Raw genomic sequence first — 15,555 nt, 5'->3', positions numbered from 1 at the left:
TCCTCAACTCTTTATATCATCACTCTTTAAATGAGACCTGTGGGCACTTTGTTACCAAAATTTGTCCTTCCAGATGTTGAGGGAACATGTCATGAAGCAACAATGAAGCAACAATCTCAGCATGAACACCATCAAACACTGATGGAGTTTTAAGACTTAGAGGAAGAGAACAGGAAAGTTTTTAGACTAGCTGACAAAAATAAAAGTTTTCCAACATTTTATTTTAATATGTCACCAGCTGTCCCCTTAGTTCCATCTCACAGGTTATAAAAAAAACATGTGGAGCATAAATGAAAATAAAAATGATCTCTTAAATCAGAGATGAACTCCAAGGAGGAAATAAATTTTTATCTCGGTGCCCCATCTAGTGTTTGTGCAGAGGAACTAGCACACAGCAAACTACAGCTACAATATATGACACGAACAAAATGCATCTATCTATCTATCTATCTGCATTTTTATATATGCAAGACACACTTTAGTCTTCAGTGTTTGTTTTGTTTCTCTGTTTTTGTCTTTGAGCTGAACCATCCACCAGATCACAGAGAAAGCAGATGGAAATAAGAGGATGGATCTTTGGAGCAAATTTGTGTGTGAAACTATGTGTTTTTGCTCACATGAAAAGAAATCAAGGTGTGGAATTGCCTTAACAAAGTTAAAAAAATAAAAATAAAAACTAAAAAGCTTTGTACCTCAGTAGGGCACACCTACTGCAATGTGAAAATCTGTACATTTGTACACTCATTGTACACTTGGGTGATTAAAGTAAATTTTTCTGCTCCAAAAAGGACATTGCAGGATGCAAAAAAATACACTTTATTTATAGACCACAAATATGTATGTATGTAATCTGTAAGTAATCTATCCATCTATTAAAAAAACAGCTTCATCCTGGTCAGGATCCTTACTGGGCGAGTCCTGGACATACTACCAGTCCATTGTTGGGCTGGCAGAGACAAATGGGATCAACTACCATGCACACACCTAGATCTCATTTAGAATCACCAGTTAACCTAACATGCGTTAGTGGAAGGAGCGAAGAGTATTCTGAGAAACCTTTTTCAGAAAAAGTTCCAAAGTTTGGGCCCAGTTTGTCTCAGATTGGTAAACTTCTGTCCACCTTTCCATCTGAGAGACTCCACTTCTCTGAAATGTTCCCTTTATACCCAGTCATGTCTCTGACCTGCTGCCAAATAACCTGATTAGTTGTCAAATGTTCCTTCAGTTTAATGCATTTGTGCCACTTTTCCACCCATTTGTTGCCCCATTCCAACTTTTTAGACGTTTAGCTGCAGCTTTTCCACAAAATGATAAAATGTCTGTTTCAGCATCTGATGTTATGTTGGAATTAAAATGTGGGTTAATGCAAATCTGTTTTTATTTATATTTTACACATTTCAACTTTTTGGGAAATGGGGTTCTTCGATGTTTAATCACCCTTGCATAAAACATCTTTTGTCTTTTTTCCTATAGCATGCATGCAAAAAATTAAATCCCAGCTTGAAACTTTAATATTGAATCAACCTAAAAGTCACTGGAGGTAAAACTAGATACCAGTATTCTGTTCACGGTCTGTTAAAAATTTAAAAAAAAACAGAAAAATGAAATGCAGCACAAGAAAGAAACACACATCCTCCAATCCAGTTTATTTTCCTCGGCAGAAAAGGGAACACGATAAAATTAAAAGAAAAAAAAAAAAAGACAGAATTATGTTCTTGCTTTATACATTTAACTAAATATGACACTCTATGCTAGGGTGTAAGTAACTCAAACTGATATAAGGTTAAATAATCTTTTCTTTAACAGATGCAGAAAGATTAATTTCTTCTGTTTCTCATTAGCTCTCAAAAAAACAACAAAACAAAGAAACAGCCATGACACTTCTCCTAAACTCTCCTTCCACTTGGCTGAATCTGATTGGAGAAGACGGGAGGGTGAAGGAGAGAAGAAACAATAACTTGTGCATGAGGATTAGCATAGTAAAGTGGTGTTCTACAGGCTTTCCACCCCAGTCGACTTTTATGACGTTACTTTGGAAAAGATGAGGCGCTCCGAGTCTCCAGCCTCTCCAGGTAATCTAGTGCTTCACGTTTCTCTTTTCTCCCAGCTGAGGAAAACCAACCATGTACAGTTCAACATCAATAAATTGCACTTCTGTTAAATGCTGCAAAGTACATTTTATGGAGATTCTGCACCTCTTTTTAAACAGATCACAACTTCTAATTTTAATGCACGCACACGTGCCAAATGCCCAAATGAAACAAAAATGACAATATGAAGAATAAAATGTCAACTTCTGCAACGTGACAAACAAAACGTCGGTAGAATTCCTCTTTAGGAGAAGAGATGCGAGTAACTGAACAATATGCACAGCACAAAGTCCAAGCAGCCAGACTGTGTAGGCTGATTCAGGCGGCGTCAGAAAGCGTGACCAAGACAAAACCAAAACATTTAAGAAAAGGGGGAAACCACTAAATTTTAGAATTCACATTATTCCTGCAGCCAAAACCAGCTGCGGCGTCTTTAGACACCTGAGTAGTACAAGCGGTTGTTGGGGTCTGAGCTTACGCCCAAATACACCTGACAAAGCTTTTTTTTTTATAGAAAAACTTAATACAACAAATAACTGGTTATTTCACTCCCAACAATTTGCCTGCTATCATTTACATCATCTCCATGGTAACCAGCCTAAAGGTTATTTTTCTATTGAAAACTGGGTGTAAAAACCTAATTTCTTTTACTGAGCTCTCACACAGAAATGGTGTCGTTTGGCAAGTCGAGAAAAACAAACTCTTAAATATTTAATTTCAAACAAAGCAAAGTCAATTTTTATTGACATTTAATCCTAATTTAAAAAAAAGCAAACCAATCACAGAAGCATTGAAGGGTAGTTAGCATTTTGTGTATCTCAGTTTAGACCCAGATGATGAACTACAGGTGTTACATGGCGTCTTAGTGAAGAACTCTTCCACTGGATAAGAAAAGCTCAGCTGACTTCCCCTCTTTTGGTTAAGAACAACAGTACCACTCAGTAAATGGGGGAAAAAAAATTAGAGAAGAGGATCTGCTTCACAAGATTTATCTGAATGACTCTTGTCCTTTAGTGTTTCTTTGTTTTGTTTCTCTTAATGTTTGTATTTATGGTTTAGTCAACAGTCCGTGTGAGCAGAGGCAGGGATTGGCTGTATTGTCCTCTATGATGATTAAACAGTACAAAACAGAGCTAATCACCACGATGGCCACAAGAAAAGCAAAAATGAAAACTATGACAAGTACGCTGCTGCTAGAACTTTGCACGTGCAAACACTGTTAGTGATGCTGTGCATGGAGCAAAGTGTCGACGGAGGAAAAAAGAAAAAGCGTGAGAGTAGGGTTACAGGTTCGATGGCAACCTGAGGGACCCGTGACCAAGTAATGGAAAAAAGAAAAACTTAAACACTCTGTTTAACAAGACTCCAAATGGATCAGTTCAGATGAATGGTCAAAAAAAAAGAAAAAGCATGAGCGAAGAGGAGGAGACCATGGCGAGATACAGCAGAGCTGTGCGTGATGTATGCCTGACTGGATCCGTCTCTGAGTCCGTCCTCTGAACATGGCGGTGGGGTTAAGGCTGTGCGTGTGAACATGCTATACCGAATGCAGCTCTGTGGAACAGCCACTGGGTCCCTTAGTGGCCCCTAGAGGCCTCGTCCAGAGCAGAGTCCAAACAGATGCTCCAGGCAAGAAATCGGGACTTCAACAGGATGGCGTCAAGCTCAGATCCAGAATCATTGGGTCAGATGCAGGATGTAACAACCGTACCCCCTACCCTCCTCCTCATTTTTTATTTTAAATCCCCCCTCCCTCCCCCCCTCCCCATCACCCCCATTTGTCATTCCTCCTCGCTCTCCTTCCTCCTCCGCTTTGTAAGTGCCTCATCTCTAATTGGATGGCTGGTCATGCTGTGGCCAATCAGGAGCACTCCTCCCCGATGCGTTGGCACGAGCGGCCCACCTTCCGGTCCAGCTTCACCATCTTGAGGACGGCCTCCTCGCGGCCGCGGCCCAGATGGTCGAACAGACAGTCGTGCTGCTCGGGGAGACGGTGGAGCATGCAGAAAACGTATCCTGCAAGGAAAAATGGCCCAGTTATGAACAAACCGGAGGATCTTTAACCTCTTTAACTGCACCCAGTTGATACTGACCGCAGCGACATGAGCCCAGTTCCTGCTGCACCAACTCTAGTTTGGTTTGGCAGCGATAGCAGCGCCGACGGTTCTTCTGTTTGGGCGTCCCGCCGGCCTCTTCGCTGCTCCCTTCCTTTTCTTCTGTCCGTGGTCGTTTCTCTGGCGTCGCCTCGCTGTCTGGGCCCGAGGCTGCAAACAGACAGCAGGGTTAGGAGAGCTGGAGCTTAAAGTGGGGCAGGTCACGCAGAGCTGCTGGCAGAAAGACCAGGCTGCCTGTACCTGATTCGCGTGGACGTTTTGTGGGTGTGCAGAGTGTGCCTTGGGCTGTTTCTGTGGATGACATGCCTGCAGATGGAGAAACACAGGATGAGTGATGGATGACCTCCAATGACACACATCCTGTCTGAGAGAAAACTTTCACCACAACATTTACTGACTGTATATTGCACCATGCTCAAAGTAAACTCATCACTTGTGACAATGTGATATCAAAAGCAAAAATATTACCTTTAGAGTTCTGAGAAGTCCTGTTGGACATGAGTTTTCCATTTTACTTAACTTGAGAGTAAAGCAGGAAATGTCAGTACTTACAGAAGCTACAATTCATCAGATCACTGAGTTTGTTTAAACAAACAAATTATTCAGCAAATCTGGATTATTCAGTGCCCCATTAAAATTCCACTGGTGTGTCCTTCAGTAACAAAAATACAAACGACCCTCCTCGTCTAAGCGTGAAGGAAAAACTAAGGTGGCAAACATGGCAGAACACGGCCGTCAGTAAACATAAGACTCAGTCCAGAATAATCTTATTTCTGTGAACTTCAACAGTAATAAATACTAGACTGGTTTTCTGCTGTCAGGTAGCTGTAAATCTATATAGATCTATATACATGTAGATTTAACCATTTAGAAAAAATTAAAGCAGTTTAAATATTTTTTTTTACAAATGATGAAGTGACTCACAGCATGAAGGGCTTTACTTGCTCCTCTAGAGTTAAAAGTTATCTGCCATTCATTGTTTACATGTTCTGTTTGCGAAGCCAGAGAACTACATGTTATTCTGAAAGCCACAAACACAATGCAGCCCAGACAACAGACCTTTACCTGGTGTGTTTATCGCTCTAGAGAGTGTTTATTTATTGTTACTGGACACTAGAAGCTGCTCAGCACCATGTCCCATATTCTGCTGCTCTGATTGGCTGAAAATGTCCAACTGTGTCCTGATGCAGTTTGGTAATTATATTGTAGGTACGCCACAGAAAACTTAAAAACTTAAAAGTCCAATTTCAGCAGTTTGAATAGAAAGTTTTCTCTGATAATGGGACAGGATAATTGTTGGCACCTTACTGAGGACATGGAAGACGGATGGTGGATGTTTTACTGGAACCTCTGCTGATTTAAGGTCGAAAGGCCCATTTATGTTCTACGCTACAGATGGATACGGAGCATTTTGTCTGTCTTCTGCATCATTTATGTGCAGAACTTAATCTGTTTTTCGGGACCCTTACAGAGTTGTACCATCACCCACTAAGGCCAGTGGTAAGCGTTATAGTTAACATGTGAACCGTGTATGTATTTATGTGCAAAGACCATTGCCGACTACTGCGGTGCCTCTTTTTATGTCTTTTTCAGAGGATGCACATCATCATGAGCTCCTCCACCGTCGCCATGTTTGCTAAAGTCTGAAACGGAAGTCGAAACTTTAAGGTGAACTCTGCACTGCCCTCTGGTGAATGTGTTGCCTAACAACCATGACAAAATATGAGAGCAGTGACGTTTGAAACAGACGTACCTATTTAACTTGGCAGAGGGAGCATAAATGGGCCTTAAGATGAGGCTTCAGAACGAGAATCAGGGATATGTGTTGTGTTATCTCTGGTCAGAACCAACCAGGGGTGTAGACTCGTCTTTCATGTTTGCTCTAATGTTAACATTTTTCAATTGAGTTTGGTGGAAAAATGGGTAGAAATCCACGAAATCTAGGTCTACTACTAGTGCAACCAAGTAAAAAAGGAAAAACAAAGCTGAGTCTACAGATTTTTGGTTGCATGTTTGTCTCACACTGGAGCCCTGAGGGAAAGTAAAGCTGTGTAATGGTCAGAAACATGAACGCATCAACTTGAAGGTAAACAGTGAGTTCGTCTTTTTTTTTTTTTTTGCTGTCCTAGTGTTGCAGAATTAGGGATTTTGCATGTTTTGATCTCAGAAAGACTAAAAAAAAAACAAAAAAAAAAACAGATGCTTCTGAGAGTAACGTGTATTTGCTGTTTTGTGTGTCAAGAACTTTGTGAGATCTAGTTGTCCGTGTGCCATGAGCCAGCTTGTGACCTCCTGCTGTTACTGAGTGTCAAAACATGAACAGACTGATCCCTGTATCTCTACTTTGATTCAATCAGTGACCCTGTCCACAGATACAAGGCTCCACGCTGGCTTTTCTGCTCGTCACACTGCTGCTATCTATGCAGAACCACTGTTGATGTAATGTTGAGGTCAGCATTAGTTGTGAGGATTATCACATGAAATTTTCTATACTTCACATTAACATCTGCTTCCTTGGTGTGAGTGGTTGAATGTTTCATTGCCCCTCCAGCTTGTGACTGAATCCGGTCAGAGCTTTATATCTTGTCAGCCATGCTTTATACCTCTCTGTTCTTTCTCACTGGATATGAAACAAAAAGAACAGAATGTCCAGTCTTTCTTTAACATGTGGCAGAAAAACAAGCTGTCAATATTTGACCATAAAAATCACCCAGATTTTATAAGCAATGCCAAATTTCACTGACCTGTGATAATCACCACAACACTTGGCAGATTCTTACTTTTTCCCCCATCTGCCATTTAAATCAATCACATGGAGAGCATATCTGCTGGCTGACCAGTCTTACCTTCCCTCATGCTGGAAAACATGGGCGAGGGTTCTTCTGCTGATGGCTGCTCGGTGCTGGAGGGCAGCGACAACGATAGGGATTGGCTACTGCTACTGCTCGTCTCGCTACTATAAACGGGTGATTGGCTACTCCCAGTGCTTTGGATTGACTTGGAGGTGCAGTCGTCCACTGGCTGCTTCTTCTGGACATCTGTGGTCAAGGACAGTAAGAAAGGGGTTAAAGAGGAAGATAAATAAATAAATAATAGGGCATGGAGAGGGATGGAATTAAATAAAGAGGGGAGAAAAGAAGCAAAGTGAAATAATTAAAATGTTGAAATCAGGACTAATACACTTCTTCATGATACAAGCTCCTGCCATCATGTCAGGTTTTATTTATTAACTCTGTAAACAGTTGTCTTCTTTGCAGCGATATGTGAAGATCACTATGTGAAAAGGATTCATGAAACTTAAAATTATGCTCCAGTCCCACTGAGAAAAACTTTCTCAGACGCTCCCACAATAGTGATGAACTGAATTAAAGAACAACATTCGGATCACGCTGTCGGTGGAAAAGCAAACAAAACTTGATCAAATTACCCAAAGCAAACATGGAGATTATTCAAGGAGCATCCGTCTCCCATGTGGGAGACCAGGGTTCAAATCCCCCAGGAGATAAATGTTAACACCTTCCAGTCGGGTCTTTAGACTTTCTTTTTAAATACCATAAAACCAAACTTTAAATCCACAGATTAACCAATAAATAATCAAATAGTTTCAGCTCTGTTAATGATTTCAAGCTCCAGAAGTGCCAAGCTGACATCCCCAACTAAAGTACGACTTAGTGAAAGAAAGAAAAAGATCATTCTAGACGACTGAGTTGCACTTTGGACTTTTCTTTATCTGACTTTATCGAACCTTGTGGATATCGTCTCCACATTTTCCCCCCATGAAAGGGTGAGATGGGTCAGACTGGTTTTTAGTTTCTCCTTCACATGTGGGCTAACCCACGTCTACTCCACTTCCATACCCATGTGTATCGAGTCTATTCTAAGCATCATTGTTGTCTGATGTTACACTCAACGCCGGGCCCTTAGGTCCTCACTGTCTGCTGTACTCAACAGTTGCCATGACCACCGACAGGGCTGCAGTGCATCTACAACACAGCCACCTGGAGCAAGTCACTAGGAAAACTTCATGCATTTCCTTTCAAACCTTGCTTTAGTCTTTTTCTTTGTCATAAACATTTTTACAAGAAAAACAAACACTTCAGGTGGTTTAAAGAAATAAAAATTCCTGACAGGCTAAGAATAATCTGTGTCTGCATCCACAGCTGGTTCTGGGTTTAATGCAGTTGGGTCACATTCTTTATTCAAGCTGTCATTTTGTAACTTAAAGGTCCCGTTCAAATGGTGGGAAGGTTATTTTACGTCATTTTCACAAATGTAACTTCTTAGCATTATTAGCTGAAAACAGCTGGCACTCTTTCCTTCAAGCTGCCGCTGGCTGACAGTGAGAATGAGTCTGCATGCAAGTTTAAAGAAAACAAATGTTCAACAGTTCATCCATCGATGTGAGATTTAACCAGCTGCAAGCAAATCCGACAAAGACTCAGGGGACCTGAGATGCACCCATGCATGCATGCATACATATGGGGATTTGAATCTCTGCAGCAAAATCTCTCTCGACTCTGTAGTCAAGCCACATCTGTGCAACAAAGCACTGGAGACATGTTGTATGAGACACATCTACTACAGGAGAAATCAATGTGCTTTTCAGTACACAGATCTCAAATAATAATGCATCTTAAATTAACGAGATCTGTTTGCTGACTTTGAGCATATACAAAAATACGCAACGTGCTTAAGCCCAGAGAGCAGCTCTTCCAATCACAGCAGCGGTTTGGATAAAATTATTCCACAACATGGACTTTTGCCTCAGAAAAAGGTTGCTGTCATCAAACATGTCCTTTCACCATGAAAGATCCAGATCCAAATGGACACATAAACACAACACAGTGACTTTCCATCCATTTCAATACTTTTTGTTGAGTCTTTCCTTTGTTGTTATGAGATGAAAAGCAACTGTCACATGGGCCAGAAAAAGTTCTTCTTTATCCATGTTAGAGAAAAAAAACACTTACCAGCAAAACATTTGGAGCATAGGTTCATGGTTTTACTGGACCTGAGAAAACAGGAGAAAATGGGAATTTTACTTCGCACCTTAAACAACCACCAGAAGTTTTTCATTTGAAGACAAAATGATGTCATAAAGAATAATCCATTTTGGGGGAAAAATTGTACAGAAATAAGAGATATTAAAAAAAACTGTTTAAATGTATAATTTTAGTGCAGTGTGGCTATATAACACGGTGCAAGACAAATACTATTATGAAATATGTGTGTGAGAGAAATGTGTCTGTAATCCATCAGGATTTAACCCCCTTTCCCAACATCTTACATTACATATCATATCCTGATTCTAACATAACATCTTTCATAACCTGCAGCTGGTTCGTCTTTCTGGAAACTGGATAATTCTAACGGTAAACTGAAGGTTGGGTGACAAAGAAACAAAACAAAATAGAAAACTGCTGTTTCAAACAAGAAATATATGGTTGTAAAGGGAAAGTTAATAAATGCAATCGTTATTATTTATTCATTTCTGTCCATCTTCTGATTGTTTCAATTGCTGAGACAAAAATATCATCTGGCAACAAAACAGATTTATGTCCCGTTATGTAATTGTAAAGGATTATTACTCAAATTTCTACAGTTAAAATATTCAGTCATAATCTCACATTAAGGGCAGTGTTCAGTGATTTAATCTGACATCTTCTGCTTCGACACATGTAACAGCTCTGATGCCCAAAAGGTGACATGTGTGTAAACCTCCACGTCAGGGAACGTCTTAACCATGCAAACGGACTGATTAACTTCTACCTGCTGACTTCTGAGTATCTGAAACTAATTTTATGGTTTTTTTCCTTAAAATATGGCCTTAAAGTATTTACTTGTTGTCCTTTTATATATAGTCTACAAAAAGAACTGCATAACAAAATTGCCAATATTTGCATTTTTCTGCTTAGACACATTGAAAACTAAACACTGAGCTCCTCAATCTAAGAACATTAAATACATTTAATAATTTACAGCGTGAATCACCAGATGTACTCCTGCTTGAAAGACAGTGGCATTGATATTTATCTGATTATTCATTTCTGCATTTAAACTGCCTCAACTTTGATTTTTGGTCTGCTTTCCTGCTTATGCTGCAGCGACTGTGTTGCTCTCAGACTGCTGGAATTATTTAGATTATCATGCTAGTTTAGGATTATAGTTTGTCCTTTTGGTGGCCACAAATCAGCGTTTCTGATTGGTCATCTCATGGCAGCCGTTTTTATGTGAATGCAAAGATATGCAGAGTTAAAATAAGTGGAGTGACTGAAAACATGTCAGTGTGAGCCCATTACTCGGGACAGTTAAGCTAGGTAACCAGAGGATATCCTGATGCGTTATGTTTGTGTCATTTTGTGTAAAAAGAGCCTGAACCGTCATCGGCTGCTGCCATGACTCAATATACTGGTGGGGAGACAATAGGGGAAGGGACGGGTATAATTGATGCAGATTTCACTTGTTAGAGTTCTGTCATATCCAATCCCACAATTCTCTGTCGCCTGTTTTATGGTTGCTTGGTAACTCAACAAAAACAGATTCACCTCAAAGCTTTTTTTTATTTTTTGCATGAATGTCTGATAATACATCTTAGAGAAAAAGCATCTTTACACAACTTAACTTGCAAAAAAATGACATAACTGACCTTAAAGTTCAACTTCTCCTTACATCGTCATTGTTGAGATTACAGTAATTAAAATCAGCATTAATTTCCTCATCAAGGAGAACACTGTTAATCCATCTGTGTGTCTCCTGGTTTTCTTGGCAATCGAAGGGCTTTTACTTTAAATTATTCTCTCACTTATTTTCTGGACCTCTCTAAAGTCCACAACACAGTATCGTCAGACAGTTTTGCCAGCCCTCAGTCCTCTCAATAGCACACAAGCTGGAACTTTGCTGGGTTTTCCAATCATTGTTCCAGCAGGAGCCGTGTTACTGCTGCAGGACGGGCCTGCAAAGCTGTTTACCTTCAAGAAAGGAGGTGAATTATCGTCACCTGTTTAAGTCATTACATTCGTAAGTCATCCATTTAGACGGATATTTGAGGATTTTTATTATATTGAGTGATCTTTAATGTTTAAATAAAACAAATATGACTATTCAGAAGTATAACAGCTTCTCAAACACAAAACAAAAATAAAATGCTAAATATGGAATATGAATAAATAACAGAAAAAAAAACTTTGGGGCAAGAAGGTGATGAATAAGGCCTCAATGTCCTTAAAAGACTATAGAAAACTCATGTTGGGAACTTGGTAAGGCAAAAAAATAGTTGAATAAACAGAAGAAAAATCATTAACAACATGGTGAAATATTTTTAAATGACAGAAATGTTACAGATGGCTGTAATGAAGAGTGTAGTTGTCGCTTACTGTGAACAAACCTGTCGCCTTGGCCATATCTGAGAGAAAATGGAGAGAGGTTTTCAGGAATTTATTTAAACCTTTGCAATCTTTCATTTCAGTGTGTTTTTGGCCATTTTACTCTCTAGAAATTATGTCGGTCACTAAAATTTTCATTATGTCAGCACTAAGTTGAAAGCTGTATTTTCTTCTGCCCTAATTTGCCACAAAACCCTAAAAACCATGTCAGGCAAATGTAAAAATAAATAAATAAATTCTGCCCCTTTGATGAAAGCAAGACTAGTATTTTGTTTTATATTATTAATAAATATTTTTTTAGGATAGATACCATTTTTTGGCTCAGCATGGATTAAAAATTAGAAAAATGTGCATTTAGAGAGAGAGAAAAAAAATAAATAAATAAATAAAAAATGAGAACATGTTACATCAGCAAAACCTGATCTCACTCTTTATGAAGGTAAAAGGCTCAGCATGTTTGCAAAAGTGTAGAAAAATAAACATTATTTTTGTCAGACCAATACTGGACTTTCAGAACAAGTAAACATTTGTCCAACATAAATAACGGCTCTAAAAACTGGACTAACACACCTAGTTTATGCAGTAGGCCAGGTTCAAACTTAATTTCCATGTATATGCTTAAAAAGACTCATACTGGCTAAGGACTCCCTAAAACAACAGCAGACACTGGTACACAAAGGACGGGGAAGCAGCCAGTAAGAGCACTGGATAAAACACTTCTTATCTCTTATGTATTTCATATCTATTTTATATGTTTTACTTATTTTTGTGTGCCTGCTGTATTTTTCGTATTTATGTGTGCTTAAGCCAAGAGACTCCTCAAAATTTTGTTATGCTTGCAAGTTGACAATAAAGATCTTGAAGATAGATAGATAGATAGATAGATAGATAGATAGATAGATAGATAGATAGATAGATAGATAGATAGATAACACATTTTTTGTACAAAGTACTGGTATCAGATCAGTATCACTGATACTCGCTTGAATTTTACTTTGTATCGGATTGGAAAGAAAATCACTACCTTGGAGATAAAGTACATACATACATACATACATACATACATGTGTGCTGTATACAATCCTTTCAATAAGCCCTGACTTTCAGTGACATGTGTAAAGAGCCAGTTGTGGTACAGAACAGCAAGCAGCCCCAGGCAGGTGTTATTCTGAGGGCAGAGCCATTAACACACAACCCTGCCATTTGTGTCACCTGACATTGACAGGTGGGTGATGGTTCGCTAACTGGACACCACAAAATGAGGGCAATTGGGGGTAGAGCTGGGGGAGGGTGGTTGGTTATCAAATGACAAGTCATATGACAATGTTGTATTCCTCTAATACCTGAAAACAGGAGGGGGTGTTATCTGTCTGCAGGTTACCACCCTAAAACCATTACCATCCAAGTATTAGCAGGGAGCTGTGTGCTTCTATATTAAGGAATGACACAGAATGAGATAACAATACAGCTGCTTTTTTTTTTCTTTTTTTCCTTCTTCTTCTTCTGTATTGGTGTCATTTGTATAACAAAGAGGATGTGCAATTAGTTAAGTCTGAGTGTCGTTGTGAAATCGAGAAAAGGTTGCCTCTATTCATTTTTCCTATCGGGTAACATGAGACAGTGAATCACATCCGGTATGCAACACACATCCACTTTGACAAGCCCGAATGTAAAAGGGGTTAGAGATCAAATTTGAAAATGGCCTATATCCCTATATTATTATAAGGGTACATTTAAATTATGTGTTAGTCTTTGATTTTGCGTTATTTTCGACGTGAAATCAGGACACGTTTAAACAGGAACCTGCTAGCAATAAATCATTTGCTATCTTGGGAACGTCATCTCCTTGGTTCATAATGTGCCTCAAAAGACGAATTAGGGCGATTAAAATGGAACACGGTATTTAAATGGACTTCTAGTTGTTTATAAATGTCACATTTAAGGGAATTTGCGTGGTTTTTAAGCAAGGAGGTTTATTTATTAGCTAACTTCCCAACCCCCCACCCTCGGCCTGCACGACAGAACAACAACAATAGGTTTGAACTCGCTGAGTACATTTCATCCGGATTTCAGTTAAAGAAAGCAGTTTTAATCTAGTTTATATCGGGTTAAACACTTACCCCCAAAATCCACAGGGACACCTGGGAGGTAGAGCTGAAGGTTTGCTTCGTTCACTCGTGTCTCCCATGACTTCCCGAAAAAAAAAGAAAAGAAAAAAAAGAAGAAAAAAACGATTTGGAAACGCGAGGCCGGGGCCTGCTTCTTCAATGAGGAAAACGATCCAACTCTTAAGTTGGACAAAGCGAAAATATCCCTTTTCCTTTAAAGTCCACAAGTTGGCGAAGACTGTGGGCGAAGTCGACGCGTTTAGAGCAGAAAAAGCCTCCGTTGAGTTGAAAGAAAACGCCTCAGTTTGAACAGGAATAACTGAAGCTCACTCACAGCAATCAGCTGGACGTTTGGACGTTACGAACAGCGAACAAAAAGAAGGGGTGTCCGGCTACTTTAACCAGCTTTAAAACACTAAAAAAAAAACCATCTGTCTGTTAACACAGATAAAACACTATTATCACGAAGTTAAATATGTGGGAGGGCGCGATTAAAGAAGGAAAATAAATAAATTAAGGCCTCCCCCTTTCAACAGTTCAGCACCACCCCTATTCACACGTCGCTGGTAGGAAGTACGTTAGGCCGGAAATGCGTCCATCAAAGCAGAAATGTCAACATTGCTCAACGAAGGAAAGAGACCAGAACAATAAACTTATATTATAATGCAACATTTAGTGAAAACATACAGAGAAACGTTTTTTTAGTAGTTATATTTATTTAATCCAAGTATAAAATGATAATATGCGTTTTAACCTTGCTTTGATCATTTGATTTAATGTAATCCCTTTACCCGATTACAAATGAGACAACAGAAACTTTTAATCAACAAAAGACAACAACTTAATCAGGATTATATACCTTTATCTGTGTATTTCAATAAGAGGCTGACATATTCAGCTGAAAGGGAGCTTTTTGTGATCTTTTAGAGTCTTGATCAATAGTTCTCCAGCTTTTTGAAGGTATTTAATTTTTGCTTTGGCGGCTTTGTACTGACCATTTTAGAATAAAATGGTTTGTAAGTGACTTAACACTGACTAAAGAGTCAATCAAGCTAAATAAATAAACCAACAATAATTTTAAAATAATAAAACACCTAACTTAAGAGATGAACCAGCATTAAACAGCTTGGTAAAGAAGCTATTTAAAATGACCTATTTTGGCACTTTGTTACAAAGACAGATGATTTGTTCCCAGCAACTAGAAAAATGCCAAAGAAAACACATTTTAACTGAAAACACTATTTTTGTTTCATCAAGATGATTCCCAAAGAGGTAGTATGTGAAAACAGTGAGCCATGAAGTGTATCCTTAAAACAGTTTGAGCAAACTGGACATGTGGAGGACAAAAGAAGAAGAGTCTTAAGAAAAACCATTTACAGCAGATTAACCAAATCTGAAGTTTATGTCCTGAATAAACAGGAACTATAATCCAACAACGATCTGTCACAGAAGTCCTGGTCCTTAAGTTGTCCATCTACTGTTGGTTGAATCCTCATCAGAAATGGTGTCCATGGAAGGGTGGCTGTCAAGGGAAACATTAAAAAAGGCTGATATATGCCAAAAAATTCTATTTTTTTAACCTGCTCTTTTTTTGGTCGTTTAACAATACACACACACACATATATATATAAAGCCTCACATATAAATGCCATTTATAACCATGTGATGTCTGAATTATTGTAGTGACAGAAAACAAGTATCAGATTGCTTTGATCAAAGTTTTTACCATAATGTGGTATATATGAAATATAATGCAAATTGGGCATTAATGGGTAAATTAAAAGAAAGCTTGTGAACGAGGGTTCACACTGTGATCGTCATACCTAATACTGAATTTTGAGCTCGTTAGAACTGTACAAAC

General features: G+C 38.8%; 1 protein-coding gene across 2 annotated transcripts; it reads right to left on the bottom strand.

The window, feature by feature from the left end:
• Positions 1-1,633: 1,633 nt before the first annotated feature.
• On the bottom strand, positions 1,634-14,227 carry zfand3 (zinc finger, AN1-type domain 3). 2 transcript variants are annotated; one of them, XM_041975631.1, is made up of 7 exons: positions 13,707-14,227; positions 11,578-11,606; positions 9,175-9,215; positions 7,051-7,242; positions 4,445-4,510; positions 4,184-4,354; positions 1,634-4,106 (listed from the first exon to the last, which is right to left on the bottom strand). In XM_041975631.1, the coding sequence occupies exons 3-7, from the start codon at positions 9,200-9,202 to the stop codon at positions 3,952-3,954; spliced, it is 612 nt and encodes a 203-aa protein (XP_041831565.1). In that variant the 5' UTR covers positions 9,203-9,215; positions 11,578-11,606; positions 13,707-14,227; the 3' UTR covers positions 1,634-3,951. The 2 variants fall into 2 exon arrangements, with proteins under 2 accessions (XP_041831565.1, XP_041831564.1); XM_041975630.1 differs by lacking the exon at positions 11,578-11,606 and having other exon boundaries at positions 13,707-14,226.
• Positions 14,228-15,555: the final 1,328 nt, after the last annotated feature.

The sequence above is a fragment of the Melanotaenia boesemani genome, chromosome 22 (assembly GCF_017639745.1).
Source record: "Melanotaenia boesemani isolate fMelBoe1 chromosome 22, fMelBoe1.pri, whole genome shotgun sequence".
Lineage (NCBI taxonomy): Eukaryota > Metazoa > Chordata > Actinopteri > Atheriniformes > Melanotaeniidae > Melanotaenia > Melanotaenia boesemani.
The sequence above is the reverse complement of the archived record's forward strand: the minus strand, read 5'-3'. Positions and strand labels throughout refer to the sequence as shown.